Source organism: Myripristis murdjan, chromosome 8, assembly GCF_902150065.1.
Source record: "Myripristis murdjan chromosome 8, fMyrMur1.1, whole genome shotgun sequence".
NCBI lineage: Eukaryota > Metazoa > Chordata > Actinopteri > Holocentriformes > Holocentridae > Myripristis > Myripristis murdjan.
The window spans coordinates 5044538-5065003 of record NC_043987.1 but is presented as its reverse complement, the minus strand read 5'-3'; the positions used below and the strand labels follow the sequence as shown (position 1 = coordinate 5065003).

At 39.6% G+C, this 20466-nt stretch overlaps 1 protein-coding gene across 1 annotated transcript; it reads left to right on the top strand.

Moving 5' to 3' along the window:
• The first annotated feature begins 678 nt into the window (after positions 1–678).
• Positions 679–19664, top strand: LOC115364381 (sodium- and chloride-dependent betaine transporter-like). Its single transcript, XM_030058923.1, has 14 exons — positions 679–823; positions 5136–5270; positions 6134–6271; positions 6554–6665; positions 7241–7373; positions 7683–7817; positions 9268–9371; positions 9682–9806; positions 14660–14772; positions 15465–15602; positions 15821–15923; positions 16442–16542; positions 17551–17721; positions 19061–19664. The coding sequence occupies exons 1-14, from the start codon at positions 694–696 to the stop codon at positions 19184–19186; spliced, it is 1764 nt and encodes a 587-aa protein (XP_029914783.1). The 5' UTR covers positions 679–693; the 3' UTR covers positions 19187–19664.
• The last annotated feature ends 802 nt before the right edge of the window (positions 19665–20466 follow it).

Sequence of the window (20466 nt, the reverse complement as noted above, 5' to 3'; positions counted from 1 at the left end):
TTGATATTTTCTGCCAATATTCACTTATTTTGGCCATTTTTGCCAAAACTTTTGCAAAAAGGCATTTTGTCGCCAGGTATATTGTTCATATGAAGGTGAGAATGCCTCTGAAACAGTCAGGTATAACATAAAAGTGACAAAGATACCCTTTAAAAAGGTACCAAATGTTTAAAACTCTGGTCCTGACAATGGTCCTAAACCATGATATGCACTAGTGTCTAACATGCAGTTAACTTTAGGTAGTAGTCAACTTCATGAGCTGATTACTGTAACAAAGCTGCCTCCCAGGAATGCTTGTCATACCAAAATATCATCTACAGACATGAAAAGTAAAAGTAAGTTTTGCCACCTTGAGTGGTACTGAAATCTGGTCTGACTCATAGATTGTGATTTAACATGTTTACCTACAGTGAGATTCGTGTAGAAAAACATCATCAAAGTTGTATGTCTTCAAACTTAATACTGAAGATGAACAAAATGTGATATGCACCCAGTAGCACTGCTGGATTTTCCCATAAAAGTAATTTAAGATAGTCATGCAAATGGTATCACTATATGAAGAAATCTGAGTTTGTGTGTGGTTGCAAATGCCCACAGCTAAACAGTCACATGAGTTCAGAGGGCAGAGACATCCTGGCTGACACAGGAATTTACTGTCATTTCAGACAAGAGCACTGAGGAGGAGGACCAGATATGGAGACAAAAGTGCAAAACAGGGAGCAATGGAAGAATAAGCGGGAATATTTTCTGGCAATGGCAGGGAATGTGGTGGGCCTGGGGAATGTCTGGAGGTTCCCCTATCTCTGCTATAAAAACGGTGGAGGTGAGTTGTACAATATTACACTGAAGATGACACTCTTTCTCATGAAGTCACACTGATCAGATGAGACAAGGTAGGGAAGGATTTTTAAGCTTTGAGACAATTGCAGTATGGATTGTGCAACAGGGGCTGCAACTCACTATCAGCATGAAGATGTCCTTTAAATCTTGCCCACTCACTGATCGTATTATCAAACAAGTTTGACTTTATAACATAGTTTAACATATACGTTGAACCGATCCGCCTGATCTGATTTTACCAGTGCAACATGTGGTAAAGGTGTGAGGGTCAACACAGTAGATGTAAAATGCAAAGTAACAAAATAATGTGTGCCCTAAATTGCATTTATGAAAATGCTGAGGATAATAGCCTGTGCAAGTGTATTTATATGTATGTGTATAGATGTTCCAAGCTCCATGCTTAGAGGACCACAAAAATTTTGTGAATGCAAGCCTTTGTTGCTCAACTGGTTTTACCCAGGCTAATGCACATTACTTGCTTTGCTGATATGGGCATTGAAAATTTAAATTTGCTAGTTTTTCTTCAAACCTTCTCCACAATGGAACAGTTCAAATACTGGCCTAAAACTTAAAATCTTCTAAATTGTATTTACCTTTTTATGAGATGAAGTTTCATTCCAAAACATACAATGTAAATATTAATTTTGGGTAGAAAAAAGTTTGAGACTACATTTATTGTTCATTTAAATACATGTTATGTGCTAAAATACTGATATTTGAGAGAAATAATTATAAAATAATAATAATTCTTCAAATAACAGAAGTCATGATGCAAAATGATATGAAACAAATTGATTCTTGAAGTAAAGTATGCACAAGTTTGATAAGAAGAGGGAAAAGGTTGATTATTAAATTAGCAAGGCCACACAAGGGAAATTCCATAGAGAGTATCTGAAGATGTAGTGTGTTAATCCACATACTGAATCCACAGTTGAATCACGGTCTTCTGGACTTGTTTATAGCTTCTTGAAGGTGTTTCACTTCTTATCCAAGAAATTGGTAGATTCTCCTAGACATTGCACTTCTCATCCAGGAAGTTTGTTGACTCTGAAAGGTGTTTCACGTCTCATCCAAGAACTGGGATGACTGGTGGGGAGTTTCGGGTATTTAACTTGTGAGGACGTTATCCAGGTCGTTGGCTCGTCAGTGCTCCTCCTTGTTGTGTTGACTGTCTTAAGTGTCATTAGGGTCACCAGACTTGACCTGTCTCAACACAGGAGGAGCAACTCCCCAGATTGTGACTCAGCAGCTTGCCTGCAACTGAAAGAAAAGGGACACTCCTTTCAGGACCATAACATTCATATCTTGGATAAGGAGGATACATAGTTCAAAAAATAGGAGTGAAAGAGGCTGTCTATGTCAAGATAGAGAAACCACCTCTCAAGAGAGGAGGTCTCAGACACCATTTGTCTTCAACCTACAACACTGTCTTGTCACCACTTCCCAAGAGTTGAATTGTTCATGATAAACATGGAAACATTCACACACCTGTTACTAAGTTAGATGTGGTCTCTAAGTATGCAAGGACACAGATAAGGAATTGATTTCATAAAGCCCTGAGAAACTGGAATTGGCCTGAAGTCAAGACTTACGTTAATATAAACAAAAGCAGACAACACAGAAAATTTGGGAAATAGGTAACTAGGCAGACTGGCAAAAACACAGGCAAACACACAGACAATGACATACAGTGATCCAAAAAAAGAACTGAAGTGAAAGGAGGACTTATTTGCATACCGAACTAATGAGGAAATGGGTACTGTTGACAAGACTGGAGCATATGAGGAGAGCTGACTGGCTAAGAGACATTAAGGGACACTAAAGGCATGCAGTTGCTACGCAGATGGTGTGTGCCTCTCATGCTTCTGTATCCTGTTGGTCTACTCCCCAACAACTAAATTAAACAACAGCAACTTATTTCCCTGCCGATATATTATTATCCTATTGTTACCTACACAGACAAGCCTTTTCAAAAACCTTATTTGTGGCATTGTAAATAAACAGTCATGTTTTTACAAAACTTACTTGTTTTATTTTCTCAAACAAATAGTGCAAAACAAGGTGCAAAATAAGTGAAATGCGCATGTCAAGTACAAATGCAAAAGAATGCGAAAGAATGCAAAAGAAAAGTGCAAAAGAATTGAAATGCACAAATCAATACAAACAAACAGTGCAAAGTAGTGAGGTGAAAACTACTGGAAAGTGCAAGTCAATACAAACAGTTGATGGTGTTGATGGAAGGGCACCAGGAAGTAATTTCGCCTAGGGCTCCAACATGGCTAGAGCCGGCAATGGGACCAGTGCAGGGTTTATGAGACTAAACACAGAGCAGGTGTGGAGTAGAAAACAAGAGAGTTGCAGCAAGACTAAGCAGAGAGAGAAAAAAACATGAATGAACAAAAACACAGGGAGAAAACAAATCCAAAACAGGATCAGAACACCATTTTATGAGATGGATATTCTCGGGGAAATAATCCAGTCACAAGAAACATATTTCTCCACTTGGTAATATCACTTCTTTTTCAGACTTTGTACGTTTTTATTATATCCCTAAAGGCAAATAAATAACAGATCAGGTATATCAATGGAGAGGAAAACTGCAGAGGGTGTAGACTGTATAACAGGACTACATTATAATGTTGTCTTCAAACGTTGTCAAACATTCAAAATCACCAATATGGTCCTTATAAGGCTTGCTCACAATAAACTGGTGTCTTGTGTAAATGTAAACATTAATTATATTAATTGTATTAATTAATTATAACTTGTCATACCTGGGTCAAGGTCTTCAGAGGCAAGGATTCTCCTGTAGGATCTTTTGTTGTATCTCAGGCAAAGTTCAGAAGACACTATTGGATATTTGATTCTGTGTTTCTTTTGTTTAATTTGTAACTGTGGTTTGGGGCTCCATAATTTAGCAGATAGTGTCTTCCTAGTGTAGTCTGTGTTTTAAGTTCAAAGTGTTTGATTGGGAGATACCGTATTATATGAAACAAGTTTAGCTGTCATTTGTTTTAAGACTTTTTTGTTTCTGTAAGAAATTGTTTCTGATTTCAAATTATTTGGCTGGTGAGTAATCCAGGTCCCTCTGGAGTAGTTGTTTGGCTAAAGGCTGGGAGTGGCCTGAGCTTGAGTCTTGGATGGTTAAGTGGAAGCAATAATGGAGTGAAACCAGCACATAAATTGACTACTTAGCTAAGAGGCGTGTGTGTGTGTGTGTGTGTGTGTGTGTGTGTGTGTGTGTGTGTTGTTCAATCATCATTTTTCCTCTGCTCTACTTATTTTCTGCTCTCTTGCCTTGACGTCTTCTATATCCTTCCCACCCCACTGTTAAAATCAGCCCATAGGGCCTGCAGACTACTCAGGTGTAGAAAACCTTCTGATTTGATTTACCCAGATCAGTTTTGCTGGAGGACTGTTGAACGGCTCCAACAGACTGCCGTCCTATCCAGGATGTTTCCCTTCAGTAGCAATCATCTGCATACTGCCACAGCATCCTCCCTCTCCTCCATCCTTGTCCCCTTTTAATTATCTGCAGCCCTCCTCTGGCCAGACTATGCTTCTGCTATCAGATCTCTGTATTGCATCCAGAACGTTGCAGCCTGTCTGGTGTTCAACCAATTGAAATTCCTATTTTTTTTTTTATTTCCCCACATTTTACATTGCAACAAACTATTTTGCTTCAACAGCTAACAAAGTCATCCTCACAGAACTGATAATTGGCTGTATAAAAGAGCTATTTCCCCAAGGATTATTTCCAGAAGAGAGGAATACTGATATGCAGAAAGTAAGGCCACGATATGAAAGATCATTTTCATATTGCAGCGGAATAAATGGGAACCGATGGCTGGATACAAGATAGGAAAAAGTTCATTGGATTATTAGTAGAAGAATAGCAGAAATGTGAGGTATATACATTTTGTAGATATTAAGGTAAACATTCAGAATTGCTGTTATGGTCCTTTAAGACACTGGTACTTGTGTACAGGGCAGTATATCACACTGCCCCTCCCTATCCTCAATCTCTGACCAGGTTCCAAAGGTGGTGGAATCCCCTTCTCCCTCCATCAGAACATCTTAAACACTACCTATGTTACAGAGGCTGAAGATTCATCTCTTCACCTGGGTACACCTGGACCCTGCTGCACCCCACTTGCATTAACCTACCATCCCAGACTCCATCTCCTCATAAGAAATCAAGTGTTACAACTAATTTCTATTGAAGACCAATGAAGAGCCAAGATTTTTCATTGGCAGGTCTCTCCCAGAACTCACATGTATTTCTTTGTATGCAGGTGCATTCTTGTTGCCGTACTGTTTCTTTGCTGTGCTGTGTGGTGTACCGCTGTTCCTGTTGGAGGCTGTCGTCGGGCAGTACACCCAGGAGGGCACCGTTACCTGCTGGAGGAAGCTCTGCCCCCTGGCACAGGGTAACAACTTTACTAACTGTGGGTAACTTGGGAGGAACTAAGCAAAAGGAGCCATACTTAAAGGATTCTGGTAATGGTGAATGTTGAAGCCCATTTCCTAGAAGGCCATCCCTTTTACTGTTTGAGACCAATGATAGAGCCTTAAAAATGCTGCTGATCCAGTTATTCCTGCATTTGTAATGCAAAATAAAGCACAAGTTAGACAAGAATACTGAATTTGAACCCAAATGCAAGACACAGAGCACAGAGGCAGGGAACTGGTGCAAGAAAAGGAATTTACTGTAGCAATACTTAATGAAAGGGTGTTTTGCGGGGGGTGAACCAGAAGATTGTAGAGGGAGGGTGAGCGGAGGAGACAAAATCCAGAGATCCAGGATTGAGTGCAAATGTAGAGTGTGTTGCAGGTTAGACAGGAGTGAGAGAGAGAGGCAGGAGGTCAGGCAGGGCGACTGCAGGCACACAAGACAAGGAAAATAGCTTGATCTAACTGGTTGGCTGAGTCTAAGATCTGCCTGTGTGGAGATGTGGCCTGGAGAAGATTGATGATGATTAGCTGCTTGGCACCCAACACCTGCACGCCTGATGCCACTCCTGTAATCAAGCACACACACAGACACAGGGAGGGAGAGAGAAGCTCCCGAGAGGCTGAAACAGAGAGAATGACATTGCATCATTATTTTTGAAAATAAATTGCTGCAGTGTCATTTTGGGTTGCAGTAATTAGACCCTGGACCAGTATAAGTCATTTCCCTTTTTCTTGTTATTTTCCCTAACATTAACTTCTTGCTAACAGATATCAATAGGCTACTCAATAGTCAGATATCAGTTATCAAATTCAGTTATTTTTATGCTTTCTCCTCCAGGTATTGGCTATGCTGTCATTGTGATCCAGCTGTTTTCTCGACTCTACAGCATTATCTTGGCTTGGTCACTCTTCTACCTTGGCTCCTCCTTCAGTGCGCCACTGCCTTGGGCCACGTGCAATAACACCTGGAATACAGGTCAGCATAGAGATTGGATAAGCCAATAAGCTTACCTTGTGATATGATTTGATAAGCAACATGAGACTCACAGTTTTCACAATTTGTGATAACTGCAGCACAATAAAGGGTAGTCAACAACACAATTTATTTTAAGATTCATATCAGAGTGGTGTTAAAATGCTAGTTTTTTATCATTTGCCCATGGTCAACTTTATGAGATAAATGCAAAAGAAAGCAAAAACAACATGTTAGCATCATCTATCATCTAACAACAGCACAACTCTGGGTTCATATTAACAGACAGATGTGTGGAGCTCACCTCTCTAAACAGGACATCTGAACACATTGGTAACCGGACAGGAAACTGGACTTATGCAAGTGTGACCAAGTCTTCAGTGTCTGAGTTCTGGGAGTAAGTACATGTGGAGACGTAACACTTTCACAAATCAGTGTAATTTAACAAACGTAAACAAAAATAGATGATAAACACCACCTACAGGGGTTAAATCAATTAGTATTTACACAGTGCAGTGTTTACCTATCTTTTTTCTTTACGTTATTTTGTATATTAATGATGATTGAGATGCAATTAAGCATTCCTATACAGAATAAACAATTTTACGGAGAGAAAGATTTCCAAAATTATTAATTTGGACTTTCAACGTTTATATAGTAAAACCTTATTCCTTCTTTTCAAAATGGAAAATTGTTTGGTGGGCTCTGTAATCTAACCTGTAATCTAGTCTCTGAAGTGTAATTTTAGGGTGTTTTCATCCATGTTGCTATAACCTTTCAGAATATTTTTTCACATTTTATGCATGAATGTGAGTGAACTGGCGTAAGATAGACTTGACTTCTAAGATACCAAAGTATATACTTTACACACTAAGGCACATGCACAGTCCAAGTCAACAAACAGAAAAAAAAATCTCCTACATTCATTATGCTTTTCTTGGATTATTGTTTTGTTTTTTTTTTCCTTAACAGGAGAGGAGTGCTGTCCATGTCTGCAGGTATAGAGGAGGTGGGCAAGGTGAGGTGGGAGCTGGTGTTGTGCCTGCTCGCCTGCTGGGTGGCCTGTTACTTCTGTATCTGGAAGGGGGTCCACAGCACTGGAAAGGTCAGTATACAGGCGTGAAGATCCAGAGACAATTCATTTTCCAAATGGTTTAAATTTGAATTCTTATCAAGCACCTTTGTCAGTACTGGTTAGTTTGAATTGTTATGAGAGTAAGTATTAGTTACTGGTCATATTATTGTGTGCGGTTTACATCAAAACTGCTCTTGTCAACTTTGCACTTTGAGACACCAAATGTCAGTTAAAGAGGGAACTGCTGGAGTTTTTAAAATTTGAAAGACTACTTCAAATATATATATATGATACGATATATGACACTTTTGTGACATTTCCACACTCCTTTGTGTGTAGGTGGTGTATTTCACGGCTGTGTTCCCCTACGTGATGCTGGCCATCCTGCTGGTCAGGGGTTTGACGCTGCCAGGAGCCTGGCAGGGCCTTGTCTTCTACCTGTACCCAGATCCTTCACGCCTGCTCGACCTTCAGGTGAGAAAGCTCGCTCAGCTTCACTGGGGTCACTGCTTTTTTGGTTGAGCACGACAGCATTGCATTTGTGAAAATATGAGAGGTAAAAAATGAGACCAAATCTCAAAGTATGAAATATGTACAATGTTCTAGGTGATATATGTGCCATGAGAAAACATTGTAGACATGCAGCCCTGCATAAATGACTGTAATGACCATACCTTTATGACCCACTTTCATATATATATATTTTTTTGTATTTATATATATATATGTGTTGAGCAACATATATTATGCCTGGGCAGGGATATGTTTTGGTTGTACATTCCCATGACATTTCTGTAGCAAGGACATGTAAAATTCATATTAATCAGCAGTTTATTATGTCTCTTAGCTCTCTGGCTTCCTGATTGCTCTGCTGCATTCATCTCATCAAGGGAAAAAGAAGTGATGTTAGGCCACTTGCCTTGCTACAGTAGTTAATATTAGCAGACATGGTTGATAGCATATGACATGCAGCACATGCTTACTTTGTGCTGCTGGAAATGTGTGTTTTGGAGGAGCAGTTCTAGAAGAGCAAGGCTCTTTGTGTTTGGCGGTTTATTTTTTTGTGTGTGCATTGCTTTTAGCAATTTATGGACCCAAAACAGCCAACAAGATAGATAAATCTAAGGGGAAAAACTGCTCATATGAAAAGGCCATAACAGTGCTTTTGCATGTTTAGTGTAATATCAGCAAAATGTGTAGATGTTCTACTTCTGCAGCTTACAAAGTCATCAACCTTCATGAACCACAGAAATGACAATTTGCTGTGTAAAGCAAACATTTCCCTAGGGGCTATTTTCTAGCAGAGAAACCATTTCGCTGCACCCAATTTCAAGTCACCAAAACACAACAGTGCTGCTGTTTTCAGGAAAAATAATGTGAACAACTTTATTACAGTGATGGAATACTTGTGTGAGGAAAGTTTGAAGCCTCTGAAAGTTCATTTTCATATTGTAGTGCATGAATGGAAACCAATGGCTGGGGAAAAGGGAGGAAACAGTTTATCAGAGTTCTGACATATGATTGCTTGTTTCGGGAAAAATTGCCCTGCTTGTCCCTGGTCTGCTGAAGAAGTAATGGATAAGGTACTCTGTCTCCATACAAGGGTTGAGCCCATAGGTTTTAGTCAGCTTGTTCTGACTGGCTAAGTACATGCATACAAATTTCAGTATAGAAGGATGAGCATATGACTGGTTGAGCCCACAGAGCCCCATCAGAGGGCTTTACCTGTGATTATACAACTTGAGTTAGCATCCTCAAGACTTAGGCTCCTTTGGGCTGATTTTATTAATGGCAGAAACAGAACAGTACAGATATAGCACCTTCTCAGTTCCATCAAATGGGATTAGTGCTGTGTTGCTATGGACATCGATCTGAAACATCTAAAAATGATTTTGATATGTTTCTTGTCTTTATCATTCTCCAGGTGTGGATGGCGGCATGTTCTCAGGTCCTCTTCTCCTACGGTGTTGCATCAGGGACGCTGATTACGCTGGGCAGCTATAACAAAGCCAGAAACAACTGTTACAAGTATGCAACAGAACCAGTGATTCAAGGAATACATTTTAAATTTGTGGAATGGAAAAAAGTTGAAGTCGGTTTTCATTAATCCTAACTATGATCTATCTCAAGAGAGTTTCAGGTTTGTCATACTATGTTGAAATGTGTGGAAAGGAATGGCAGCCTGAAAAGTTTATAAATGTATCCACACATGCAAAAAAAGTATGGTATGGTCTAGAAAAAGGCTTAAGACATTCAAAAACACTGGCCCTACTCTAAAGCAACACATGTTTTTCTTCATTTCTGAACTGTTTGGTGAGCTGTGTGCTTGTGCATGCAGGGACAGTCTGTGGCTGTGTGTGCTGAACAGCGGCACCAGTTTCGTGGCTGGATTTGCTGTCTTCTCCGCTCTCGGCTTCATAGCCCATCAGCAAGGAGTTCCCATCGACATGGTGACCGAGTCAGGTACTATGATCTGCTCTCTACATTACACATCACAATTACATTCCCTGCATTCACCAAGTAAAACAAATGCATCTGACATGGGGCGTTTCTCATTTGGCATTCTCGTCTTGCTACAATTCAAAGTTCGCATCTAACCAAGGTCGGTCCATATTCCCGGATGTGTTCTTGCTCCGCCCCTTTTAGCGAGGATGCATCGGTTGATGACTTGTGTGGACTTTGAACAGCCAGGTATCCCAACATGCATTTCGCACCAACCAGAGGCAATGGCGGCAACACCGGAGGAGAGAACTCATAATTGTAAAATTGATAAATTAGCCCATGAAAACGAGAATGAGAACGAGTTGTAATTATTATAATATCAATAGTACCTCTCTGAGCTGTAGGCTGTAATTTATTTAAATTAAATTAGCTAAATTAAATGGAATTTATTTATGAAAACGGAGGAGGCAGAGTAGTGTTTATACGCTGCTGTTCCAATTGCAGAATGACCGTCCATCCTCCAAGTCTGTTCTCCCGAGTCGACCTCGCCAAGTCCGAACTTCAAAGTTCACAAGTCCGAACTTGAAGAACTTGGAATTGGGAAATGCCAATGATCTTTACCAGCTCTGGTTAATTTCAGTCATCAGTCTCTTTCTCTCTTTCTCCTTCTCTCTTCCTCTGTGTGTCTTGCAGTTTGCATTGTTCTGCCTTTTGTTTTTACAGTTTACTGATGGCTGTGTTCATGTTCTAGCCCTCTAATTATAGTAGGGGAGACTGGGGACAGTTGCAACACTTTTTACATTACCCTCAATTACTCAGAGACTATTTGGACTAGGCACACCAAATTTTTACATATTAAACCTACATCTGTCTGCTATATACCCATACCATTTAAAGATGGCTACATGTAACATATCAATCACAATATTTATTTGAATAAAGGAATTCAAACGTTGCAACTGACCCCAAACCTGGGGACAGTTGCAACACGGATCAGGGACGGTTGCAACATATTAAAAAATCATTAAATTTCACCAATTATCTTCTGATTTTTGTCTGAATAAGCACAGTATACAGTATTAAAGTATTTACTAAGTTTTGTTTTGTGTAAAACATAGGCCTACCCTGAGTTAATGTGTAGATGTTACTGAAGCTATAGAAACTCAATATTTCAGTTTGGGACAAAAAGAATGGAATAGTTTGCAGTACAAAAAACATTTATTAAACATGTTAACAAACAGTTAACGGTTTTAGTTAACAAAATTAACATTGTTTTAAAACTCCAGTGAATACAAACTTTGATGTTTAAAAAATAAGAGAGCAACACTCTGTTAGTGATTCTCTTCCTCACTCTTGGCATACTGAAAACAAACAGAATACAATTTAAATGATTTATTCACTATATGACAAGTTTATATGACTGTTTTCACAGGAAAATTTATTTAGTTTGTCCCATAGCACAGCACATACAACAATATACAACAATAACTAATTGCTCATTTTTGCTCAACAAGTTATTTGGGGAATTATTTTGTTTATCATTAGCATTAGTTTCTCATTATGATTGCCTGTTCTGTTCATCATGAGCAATGAAATATATTAATTGTGCCTATTTTGAGCTAAAAATCTTCAAAAATACTGTTGTGTGGTCTGTTCTGATATTAGCATAGGGACAGTTGCAACTGTTGCAACCGTCCCTGTGGTATCAGTCATGACAAAACACCATGTGCTAACTAGCCACAGTGACATTGACACATGTAAACGGTGTCACTGAATAGTCAACAAAACAGTGATTCAAGCTAGGTAGGTTTGGATTAATTCATACAAAAGACCAGGACAGTATGACAAAAATACAGCTCATGAAAAAATCTACTTTCATACCTCCAAAACAGTTTTGCCTTGATAAAAGCTGGACCAGATGATCAATATGGCAACTCTCTTGTTTGTGGGTAGAGGGTCTAACTGAGCATGTGCAGTGTGAGTGTCATCACTCTAGCATGTTTCTGATTGGAGAAATAAGGCTTGTTGCAACCGTCCCTTGTTGCAACTGTCCCCAGTCTCCCCTACATTTATGGATGTACTGTCAAGTCAATGCTTCACCAAAAACTGGTGACACTGCTAGCTGCTCTAAAGGTTCCTAGAATGCAGGCTTTAGCATCACCTCCTGTGTAGGGTTGAAATTTGATCCCAGGACCTGGAACTGTTTTTTAGCCAGTGGAAATGATGCCAGAACCTGTGAAATACCCTTCTGTCAGAAAGGTCAATTTGCGTGTACTGATTGTCTCTGTTGTGGATGAGAGCTTCATTGAATGGCACTATCCGTGCTTTTAAATAAACACCACAAATTTCATATGAGGTCGTTTGAAACTGCTTGTCTCAATACCGGGACACTGTTAAAGCAGTAAGGGCGAATACTTTTCAAACTTGATGTGAACTTATGAAGGTAAACAGTTCATATGGGGCGTGAAAGACCATCATCTCATCTCATCTCCCCATTACAAGTGCCAAGTAGACCACCATGGACCACTAAGAACCTTATATTAACTGTGGAATCATTCAAGTCCTCTGTTAATTAGTCCCTTCCCTAGTTCCAAAATCATCACCCCTTCTGCCATCTGTCTGTACTTACCTTGCACTCTCAGGAGGGTTTATCCAGCATTCCACATCTCTGATCAAACCTGGGTCCAGACTCTGTTGGTTCCTCCATCCAGGTCCCTTCTTCCATCGATCTCTTTGTGTTTTTCACTGTGAAGCATGTGTTGTCCAACATCAACATCAGGGTTGTCAGTATTCTGAAAGTGATGCAATCCTGAGAAAAAAAGTGCTGGTTTCCAGCCTGGGATATCTTTGAATCCTCTCTCTTCAGATATTTTCACTGTCATCACACTAACTACTTTGCCAGGATGCCCAGGGTGTCTGTAAGGGGGAAATACTGTCACAACATCGACAAGCTCTAGTTAATTCCAGTCTCCAGTTTCCCTCTCTCTCTGCTGATTTTGGTGCCTTCGCCTGTGTGACTGACTTGTTTTTTATGACCTCCTGCCTGTCTGTGCCATATATTCTGCTTGCTGTCTCAAGTATAGACCTCAGGTATATCCCAATCCCAGTCTTCTGTCTGCAGCTGAGCCCTGCCAGTGTGCCTGACAAGCCCTACATTTATCAGAGTAGCATACTGACAATTAAAGCCCCTTTCACACATGCACTGGACAGCGCAAGTGTCCAGTGCATGTGTCGGAGGAGCCGTATGTGTGAGCACAAATGTCCCATCAGTTGTTCTGCACTTCATCATTCAACATGTAGCTGAACCCATGCGTGATTAGGACAGGCACAGGTCCAGAGCAGGCGCAGTGAGCAAGTGGGCTTGTGTCCTGCCTCCTACATTCTCTACTCTGTTGCATTTTGGTAAAGTTGGGAATACATTACCATATTCAAACTTCAAAGATCAATAACTCATTAGCGAAACATTCATTCTTTCCTACCTTAGTAAGGTAAATAACAAGCTACAATCTAGTTATCACCACAACAATCCAAACTCTGAGCTGGATAATTAACATTGTACAGCTGGTTATGAGTGCACAAGGACCATTTAAAAAGTGCCACAAAAATATTAAATAACTTCCCCAAAAGTATTTCCAATGTATGACACTGACAATTTCCTGTCATGTGCTATATGTGTGAAAGGGCAACTATGCCTGAGGTCTGGACCTGATTCTCCACACACTGTGCAGAGTTCATATGTGAGAATGGCTTAATGTAGCACACTTGTTCACACATGCTCCACACAAACGCTTCCAATCAGTGACAATTGAAAATCCCATTATATCAAAGGGAAAGGTTTAGGAACCACAGCAACTCAGCCACAAGGTGGCAGCACCACATAAAGTTACAGAGCGGGGTCACTGAGTGCTGAGGTGCATAGTGTGTGAAAGTGGCCAACGCTCTGCTGACTCAACAACTGCAGAGCTCCAAACTTCCTTTGGCATCAACATCAGCAAAAAACTGTGCGCCGGGATCTTCATGGCATGGGTTTCCATGGCCGAGCAGCCATACACAAGCCTTACATCACCAAGCACAACACCAAGCATTGGATGGAGCGGTGTAAAGGACACCGTCACTGGACTCTGGAGCGCTGGAAATGTGTTCTGTGGATTAATCAGGCTTCTCTACCTGGTGGTCTGATGGACGAGTCTGGGTTTGGTGAATGCCAGGAGAACGTTCCCTGCCTGACTGCACTGTGCAGACTGTAAAGTTTGCTGGAGGAGGGATAATGCTATGGGCTTGTTTTTCTGGGCTCAGCCTCGGGCTCTTAGTTCCACTGAAAGGAAATCTTAATGCTTCAGCTCACCGAGACATTTTGAACAATTCTCTGCTTCCAGTTTTGTGGGACCAGTTTGAGGAAGGCCCTTTTCTGTCCCAGCATGACTGTGCCCCAGTGCACAAAGCAGCTCCATATAGGCTGGTTGGGTGAGCTTGGTGTGGAAGAACTTGACTGGCCTGCACAGAGTTCTCACCTCAACCCCATCTAACACCTTGGGGATGAACTAGAACGGAGATCGTGAGCCGGGCCCTCTGGTCCAACATCAGTGTCTGACCTCACTAATGCTCTTCTGGATGAACGGGCAAAAACTCCCACAGACACACTCCAAAATCTTTTAAAAAGCCTTCCCAGAAGAGTGGAAGCTGTTAGGCTGCAAAGGAGGACCAACTCCATATTAATGCCTATTGGATTTAGATTTAATATAGGATGTCATAAAAACTCCTGTAGGTGGAATGTAGAGGTGGTCCAATACTTTTGTCCATACAGTGTATACTTGTCGATACTACATCTCGACTGTGAGCCACGCATTATCACTCTATCTCCTCTGTCCCTGCAGGCCCGGGGTTGGCGTTCATCGCATTCCCTCAGGCTGTAGCCATGATGCCGCTGCCTCAGCTCTGGGCCGTCTGCTTCTTCATCATGCTCATTCTGCTGGGACTGGACACACTGGTGAGCAGAGCTGGACAGAGCATAGAGTCTGAATCCAACACAAAACAGGAATTTAAGCCATACACATATGGTGGATATTTACCAGTGGACAAGATCTAATGCGAACTATCCCTTGCACTATTCTGATGAGCACCTATGTAGAAACCAAGTTTAGACACCACAGAACAAAGTAAGAATTTTAAAAAAGGCCGAAATTTGGCAAATATGTCCTTTTTAGACGCACCATATAAAGTGTAAGTAGCATGCAAAAAATAAAACAGAAATTTAGAAAATAGGAGACTTGATGGGAGGCTATGGAAGTATGTAGTAGAGGAGATTTATATACAGCTCTAGAGGATATTACATTTGTGTACGTGTTGAACACTGCAAGGGATAAAAGAAAAGCTTCATACAATGGTTGCAATTATACATTTGTATAATTGTAAATAAGTACATAGCACATAGTTGTCACTGGGGTTGTCACCTGGTCACTGGTCCCATCACAGAACCGTTGCTAAATTAAACAGACTGAAACTCAATGTCTTCTGGCATCCCAGGACCTCTAGTCATCCTCATTTAGAAGGTGAAACATGGTAAAATGAAGTGTAGACTATACTGTATAGAATACCAATATAAAATACTCCAGAAATGTAACTCAGTCACATTTCATCTCCATCCTGTCTTTCTCCTCGGAAACCCTCCTCCCTTCACAGTTTGCAGGTCTGGAGACAATAACATCCTCCGTGATCGACAGGTTCCCAGCTCAGTTGCGCAGACCGTGGCGCCGGGAACTTTTCCTTTTCTTTTTCTGCCTTGTCTGCTTCATCATACAGATCTCTCTCACCACTGAGGTACCGGATCAACATTTTTTAGCTGTTGTTTTTTCTACCAGTCACAGGGAATTTATTCCTGTATCCCAGCAATGACAGCACCATACCTTGCTTCCAAAATAGGTTTTTAGAGCTGCTCAAGTGCTCCTGTAATAATTGCATATGTTTCTGTCTGTAATCATTGCTATGGGATTTTGAGTGATACATGATCAGTACTTAATTGCATTTTTATTTTCCAGGGTGGAGTTTACCAGTTCCAGCTGGCTGACTACTATGCTGCAAATGGAGCGTGCCTATTGTTTCTGTCTGTGGCTGAGTGCATAGCTGTCGGCTGGGCCTTTGGTCAGTTTGTGTGTGTGTGTAGCAATGCAGTCTCTATTGATAGTTGTGACTGTGGCGTGACAGTATGTCTCCTTACTTCCTCAACACGTTTAGAATGGTGCACTGGCTATACTTCTAATACTACTACTACCACTATGAATAATAATATTTATATAAATGTCTGTCTTTCTTTTTCCACTTAAAACAGTGTTAAATACATGTTGAAAAAAAAGATAAAGCATAAACGTAATATAAAATTTAAAAAAATGCAATTTTTTTTTTTAAATTTTGCCTTAAAAATGAGACAGTCAAGAAAGTTTTTCCAGGCATCCTGGGGCACATAAATTGAAATCATTTGCTGTGCATGACATGTTGCTACCAGAAAAGCTGTTGAGGATGAAAGATCGGTGTCCTTGTGTGAGGTGTGTGTGTGTGTGTGTGTGTGTGAGTGTACCAGCAAGAACTTGAAAATATTCTCACCACTAGGTATGCACAAACAGTTCAGTGTATTGTAATTAACCAGCTTTTATACCATTCAGGAGCTGATCGGATGTGTGATGCTGTAGAGGAAATGGTCGGCCAAAGGCCGTGCCTCCTCTTCAAGCTGTGCTGGCGTTACATCACCCCTCTGATCTGCCTGGTGAGTTACACACTTAAGACTGCTGCATGGATGGATGGATGGATGAATAATTTGTTCATTTTTGTGCTCCTAATAATTTAGCAAGAGTAGATCTATGGGCTCAAAACAGGGCCAATATTGCTGAGTTATAAAAAGTTTGTGAACAAAACAAATTATAGTAACCAAAAGACATTACTTGTAAAAAAAAAAAAAAAAAAAAAAAAAAAGAATAATTAGGAATTGAGACCAAAACAATAAGTACTAAAACTGTAAAAGAAAAAAAGACTCCTTTTGACAAATACATAAATAAATAAAAATCTTGAAACCATTTGCTGATTGCACCACACCAGTGCTACAATGAGATTTCTTACTCTATAATATTCCATTTGCATCAATCCTCAGAAAAATGCCAAAACATGCCAACGTAGTTAAAATGAAAAGTTCACCCAAAAACATCTGAGCCAAAAACTCAGGCTGTATGCCAGGGGTTTTCATAAGTCCATGCTGACGGCCGGATGGCTGCTCCTTAAAATATTTTACTACAACTACTTTCTTACTGCTTTTGTTTTCATGACAGGTTGTTTCTTGCCCTATTGATATTGGTTGTGCATCAAACTGAAGCCTGTCACTGTAATCTGTAACTCACTGCTTGTTTGTGTGTAGGCTACATGCTGGTCATTCACACAAGTAGTAGGCACGACAAGCAGGCCACAAATTTTCAGGGTTTGCCAACTTACATTCAAATGGTTTTCTGCTTCATAATGGGTTGTCACTTTTTTTTTAAATGGCAGATACCATATTTTGAAACAATACATCTCCTACAGTCATGTCTTTAATAGTAGTTTCTCTTATTTTGGTAGTGTGAGGCTTGATATGTCTATCCTAAGTAATACACTGTCTAGCTTATCATTCAGGCAACATGCAAGTGTCTCAGAGAGACAGAACTGGGGTTCAACACAAACTCCAGTCAACCTTTTCAACTCACAATTGTATGGATTCTAGTTTCTTCCTCTGCTTTTTCCCATCCAGGTTTGCTTCATCTGTTCTTTTATGGACTACCAGCCCCTCACATCCAGTGGGGGTTATGTGTACCCAGACTGGGCATATGCGCTGGGCTGGGCCATGGCCCTCTCCTCTATAGTCACAGTGCCCATCTATGGTGTCTGCAAGGTCTGTCTCACTGAGGGCAGCCTCCGCCAGGTAGGTGCTGTCATTCGGCTTTACTTTTGAATGATTCTGTAGCAACCAGAGATTTGAGACAAACTGAGGAATTGTACACTGTTATTACCACACAACTTTATTATAAACACAATTACAACTTCTAAGTCAATAAATGAAATACATTTGTCACATTTTAATAGAAAGTAAAAACAGCAAACATGCTGTTCAACAACAATGGTGCATCCTTTCCACCAATGGTGAGATTTCCCCCACAAGGTTCCCTTGGACAGGCATAGAGATTTCTGCAAATTTAGAGGAAACCTGAACATCTGTTTTGAAATAATCCCTAGTAATATGTAATATATTGTGATATGCCATGGCTACTTCCATGTTCAGTTTTGGTCAATTTGTTTAGCACTTCTTCCTTGGGCCATAACCAGTCTTCTTACAAAACCTGTTTGTCTTGCAACTGTGTGGTAAACAGATGAAGGGACACACCCCAGTCTATAGTATCCACTGGAAAAGGATGAAGGAACAGTTGTTTGCCAACAGATAAATAGTACAACAGAATGTTTGAAAATCAAATTATACTGCACACCTTGGAGTGGATACCAATAGCTAGAGGCCGTCACAGGTCCAAAAAGTTACACTCACATCCCAAAACACCCAGAATTGGACTGTCTGAATAAAAACGGGTCCCATACTACAGAGTGGACAGCAACAGTGTATGTGTGGTGGGGTAACAATAGTTAGTAATGGGTCTTACACAACAAGGACATCAGGGAAGCTAACTGTGTTCAAATCATTTTACTGAAGCACAAAAAGCAGATTTTTCAGACTTTTCAGCCAACATACTTCCATCAGACACATTACTGACAATAGCTGAAGATGTTCTGGTTATCTTTTGTCTTGTGTGCAGTGGAGTGCTACATCAAGTCAGGTGTTAGGACTGAACAACTTGTCATAAAATGATTAAATAATAATAAACAAATCTTACTTTAGCCTGATTTCCAGACTCCATGAATCGTCAGAGATGATTTTCCAATGTCAGTGCTTATTTCACCATTTTTTGCCTGAACTTTCAGTTTGTGTACAACCAAACTGCCACGAACCCAGGAGTTTTAAAAATTGAGATGTTTTGATTATAAGTTGTGAAATCACTGCATGCAAAACATTTTTTTGTTTGAGTAGTAAATGATTTACAAATCCTTTGGTATGGTCCTTTAAAAGTGATGTCCATGTGTAATGATTTTTTGGCTACAGCGAGTGTCATTGCACTTGTTTGATTGGAATGGATTTTCTGAATAAAGTGATATATCAAATGTGCTTAAAGTGACCATCAATAGCAACTGTCTGTTTTTTTCCCTGCCCCTTACAGCGTCTGTCCCTCTTGTGGTATCCTCCTGCTGGCCCTGCTGAGAAGACGCACTGCCCGAAATGTCCAGACCATCTCCCAAATGTAACTGAAATGAAACCTTTGTCAGCGCACTATCCTGACATATGAGTGAGCATGGGATGCTTTCTTGTCGTTTGAAAACAGCTAAATGAACAGAATGTCGTTCTGAGATTAGTCTCAGAATTCTGAGAAGAAAACTCAGAAACAATTCACAATTCTGAGACTGAAGTCAGGATTGTGAGATTAACATCATAACTGTGTCACTGATTCTGACTTTAATGTCAAAGGTATGATGTTGTGTGTATATATATATATATATATATATATATATATACGTGTGTGAGTGAGTATCCCTGTGTTAAATCATGTGTTGTTTGGGGATCAAACACTTATTTAATTCAATCAAATCCAAATGAATTTATAACCTTTATATAATGTGTTTTTTTTTTTTTTCTGGACTTTGTTTTGTTAAAAGAAAAATACCATAAACATTATACACCGCTCATTTCTTTGTAAGTGGACAAACATACAAAATCAGCCGGGGATCAAATAATTATTCTCTCTACGTCATATGATGTTATGTTTTATAAAGCTGGAGGCATACAACATTAAATCTGTTTTCTGTCGAAATCTGTTTCCTCATATGAGAGTTATTTTTCCACCATGTTTGTGGAGCTCAGAGGCCCATAGAACTTTTTCACTGCAGCCATTTTGACATGAAGTAGCGGGTAAACACAGGTGTTAAATGACATTAAGGGTCTATTCTTTTTATGTCTAAAAGAGCCAGAGCCCTGCTAATGTTCATGCTAGCTCACTGGAAATGCTAAATGGAACACAGCCTTAATTAATGTCATGATAACTCTTTGTTTGGTTGGTCTCCAATAGATATTCAACAGAATGGATCAACTTAAAAAAAAAAAAAAAAAAAAATAATAATAATGTAAATTGTTACACCTAAATTTATTAGTTTTTCTCAAATTATATTTATGATTTGGTTGAACCTTAAATTTTGATTTATTATCAATCAAAAATATTTCTTTAACCAAAGACAACAATTTGCATTCACATTAAGTAAAAATATTATTTATTATAAAGACCATACACCATTTTTAGTTTGTTACAATGTAATTTTTCATTTTGGAAATACCTAATATTTACTATTACATTTAAGTATAGTTTTACTTTGGAATTAACTAATTGAAATGCTGTAATTTTGTTACATGCAATTTTATTAAGTTTTCTCAAGTTAAATTTCTAATTCAATACAAACTACAATTTATTACAACCAATCAACATATTTTCTTTAGTCACAAGCCAAAATGTTACTTAATGTAGCTCAATAAAACATCTTTTTTTTTTTTTTTACAATTTAAAATTTTACCATAAAT

What these genes read in the sequence shown, in the direction of transcription:
- LOC115364381 (XM_030058923.1), top strand. Translation starts at nt 694, where the DNA reads ATGGAGACAAAAGTGCAAAACAGGGAGCAATGGAAGAATAAGCGGGAA. An exon ending in CTGCTATAAAAACGGTGGAG is followed by an intron (nt 824 to 5,135) that starts GTGAGTTGTACA and finishes CTTTGTATGCAG; the next exon opens with GTGCATTCTTGTTGCCGTAC. An exon ending in CTGAGGGCAGCCTCCGCCAG is followed by an intron (nt 17,722 to 19,060) that starts GTAGGTGCTGTC and finishes TGCCCCTTACAG; the next exon opens with CGTCTGTCCCTCTTGTGGTA.